This window comes from Trichechus manatus, unplaced genomic scaffold, assembly GCF_000243295.1.
Source record: "Trichechus manatus latirostris isolate Lorelei unplaced genomic scaffold, TriManLat1.0 scaffold00133, whole genome shotgun sequence".
Classification (NCBI taxonomy): domain Eukaryota; kingdom Metazoa; phylum Chordata; class Mammalia; order Sirenia; family Trichechidae; genus Trichechus; species Trichechus manatus.
The window spans coordinates 5265246-5268491 of NW_004444069.1; the positions used below are offsets into that span (position 1 = coordinate 5265246).

A 3246-nucleotide genomic window follows, 5' to 3' on the forward strand; every position below is an offset into this window, starting at 1 on the left:
AAAAAGAAAAAAAACCAAACCCATTGCTGTCGAGTCAATTCCGACTCATAGTGACCTATAGGACAGAGTAGAGCTGCCCCATAGAGTTTCCAAGGAGCAGCTGGTGGATTTGAACTGCTGACCTTTTGCTTAGCAGCAATAGCTCTTAACCACTGTACCACCAGGGCTCTGGGGAAACCAGCTTGGGGAAACTGTAAGTAATACATTTCTAGAAGAAGTTTAACCTCACAGGTAACCCAGGAACCAGGAATCAAAGTAATAAGGTAACTTGGGAAAGTCCTAAAGAGAGGGCTGTTGTGATCACATGCCTCTAATGAGTGTACCTTTGTCTTTTCATCTTTTTCATGCAGTGTGTATGTCAAGGCATAAGCGATTCATGTTTTCACATATGAAACTCTAAAGTAGCAGTATTAGACCAAAGAAAAATAGCACCAATATCAGAATACCGGTGTTGCAATCACTGTAACCATTTCACATAGGAAGAAACTCAGATGCGAAGGTATTTGAGTGACCTGCCCGAGTTCATACAGCTAGGAAGTCCACATGCATCCGGAAGTGCATGTCCCTCTGGCCACTCCAGGGCCAGCGTTGCCACCACATCTAAGATGACTCTGTGGGGCTCCTGTGTGCCCACAGGAGCACCACTTGAGACCCTCAGATGGGAATGGAGAATGGCACCCCCGATCACTCACCGAGATGATGGTTATCACTATGTTGGCCACACCGGCCCCCACTGTGATATACTGGGAGTACTCAGCCTCCACACCCGCCGAGACATAGATCATGTCTGTGTAGTAGTTGATCTAAAAGAAAAGCACAGGGGCCAAGAGGAGAGGTCCAGAGGCCCAGGTGGAGGCTTAACTCTTCTGACTTGAGCAACAAACAGTTCTAGAAGGCTGGGTGGGAGCCCCTTGGACAGGAAGGAGGAGGCAGGTTATGGGGAAAAGGGCCATGACCTGGAGTCAGGAGACCTGGGGTGGAGTCTGAGCTCTTCTCCTTGCTGAGCCTCAGTTTCTGCATCTATGCAATGGGGGAGCTGGGCTAGACCATCTCTGTTTTTGTTGTTGTTGTTATTAGCTGCCATTCAGTTGATCCCCAACCCCCTGTACAACTGCTCCATAGGGTTTTCTTAGCTGTAATCTTTACCAGAGAAAGACCTGGCAATCTGCTTCTGTAAACATTACAGCCAAGAAAACCCTATGGGGCAGTTCTACTGTGTAACACATGGGGTTGCTATGAGTTGAAAATGACTCAGCAGCACCCAACAACAACAATCTTTATGGAAGCAGTTCACCAGGCCTTTCTTCTGCAGAGCCGCTGGTTGGGTTCGAACCACCAACCTTTAGGTTAGCAGCCAATAGCAAAACGCTTGAGCCACCCAGGCTTCTAGACCATCTCTCCTCTGGTGCTTTGTATTCTGCCATCTCAGTCCCCCTAGGATGGTTTCTCGCCTCTCATTCTGGGCCAGGCCAACCCCAAGCTCAGCTTCTGTTCTGGTCCAGCCCCAAGGATATTCTCATATCTGCCCTCCTGAAAGCCACAGGTGCTGTTCCCTGGTGGGCGCTCCTACCTGGGCTTCCCACCTCTCCTAAGGTCACTTGTTAAACATCCATGAATCCTCCAAGGCCCAGCTCAAAGGCCACCTCCTTGCTGACACTTTCCTCCGGCACCAACTGGGTTATCCACTCAACCTGCTGTGTTTCCTGGAAGTGACCCCCCATTTTTCTCAGATCTCTGCCCTTCACACCATTGACAGATTCAGTTACAACAAAAGCAACCATGTTCATACAAAGCAATGTCACCATTGTTCATGGCCACATGAGCTGGGGGTGGATTCCTGGCACAGGCTGGGCCAATGACCCACCCTCCCGGAACCCAGCTCCATCTCAGTCTAGCTGGTTTCTTGTACAGAGGGAAAGGACTATCACAGGAGGTATGTTCTCTTGGGGACTGGGAAGCCAATAAAAATATTCTGGGAAGAACATTGGGGGCACATGGGGAGAGGTGAAGTTGGGAGACAGAGAACTTCCTGGGCTTCATCATGTCATTTCATCCCTGCTTCCAGGGTATTCCAAAGGTCCCACTGCATCCCTGGCCTTCTGTTGTCTGAACAATCTGGTTCTGTAAATGAAGGCTTGTTTGCTTAAGCTCTTTCCAGGGTTGCCTGTTACTTGCAAACAAAATGTTCTGTGCAATAAAATGTGACCACCCATCACAGCCCTCTGTTTGGAACTCTGGCTCATCCACTGAGTCCCCAACTCATCTCCTCTCCTGTTCTTCCTGGATGCAGAGCTGAACTCTGCATACAGAAAGAATGCCAAAGGGACAGTGGTGGTTCAGTGGTAGAATTTTTGCCTTCCATGTGGGAGATCCAGGTTCGATTCCCGGCCAATGCACAGCCACCACCCGTCTGTAAGTTGTTATGATGTTAAATAGGTTTCAGCAGAGCTTCCAGACTAAGATGGACAAGGAAGAAAGGCTTGGCAATCTACTTCTGAAATATCAGTCAGTGAAAACCCTATGGATCACGGTGGTCTGATCTGCAACCTATCATGGGAATGGTGCAGAATTGGGCAGCGTTTTGTTTTATTGTGCATGAGATCTCCATAAACTGGGTGCTGACTTGACAGCAGCTAACAACAACCATATCAGTACTATCCATGATGTTGTTATCATGTGCATCGAGTTGATTTCAACTCATAGCAACCCCATGTGATGAAGTTCAACTGCCCCATAGGGTTTTCTAGGCTGTACGTAGCATCAGGATTGGAGAAAGACTCATTAACAACCTTCAATATGCAGATGACACAACCTTGCATGCTTAAAGTAAAGGGGACTTGAAGCACTTACTGATGAAGATCAAAGACTATAGTCTTCAGTATGGATTATACCTTAACATAAAGGAAACAAAATCCTCACAACTGGACTAATAAGCAATATCATGATACATGGAGAAAAGATTGAAGTGGTCAAGGATTTCATTTTACTTGGATCCACAATCAACGCCCATGGAAGCAACAGTCAAGAAATCAAACGACGGGGGTCTTCCGGCCAACATGATGCCATAGTCAGAGGCACCACGCCATCCCTCCACAGCAAAGATCAGAAAAACTAAGTCAAACAGAGTCACACGTCAATCCTGAAACCTTAAGCATCAAATGAAGAGATAAAGAACTCAGCCAAGCACTGAATGGAATAAGAAACTGACTGAGAACAGAGAACGAGGAGAGATACATGCAGAGGTCC

At 47.4% G+C, this 3246-nt stretch overlaps 1 protein-coding gene across 1 annotated transcript in view; it reads right to left on the reverse strand.

Annotated features, from left to right (window-relative positions):
- Positions 1–3246, reverse strand: part of SLC2A7 (solute carrier family 2 member 7) — a 40311-nt gene that overhangs the window by 4621 nt on the left and 32444 nt on the right. Inside the window, 2 exon segments of the mRNA XM_004385176.1 lie at positions 529–622; positions 693–803. Coding sequence (XP_004385233.1) covers positions 529–622; positions 693–803 — 205 coding nt within the window.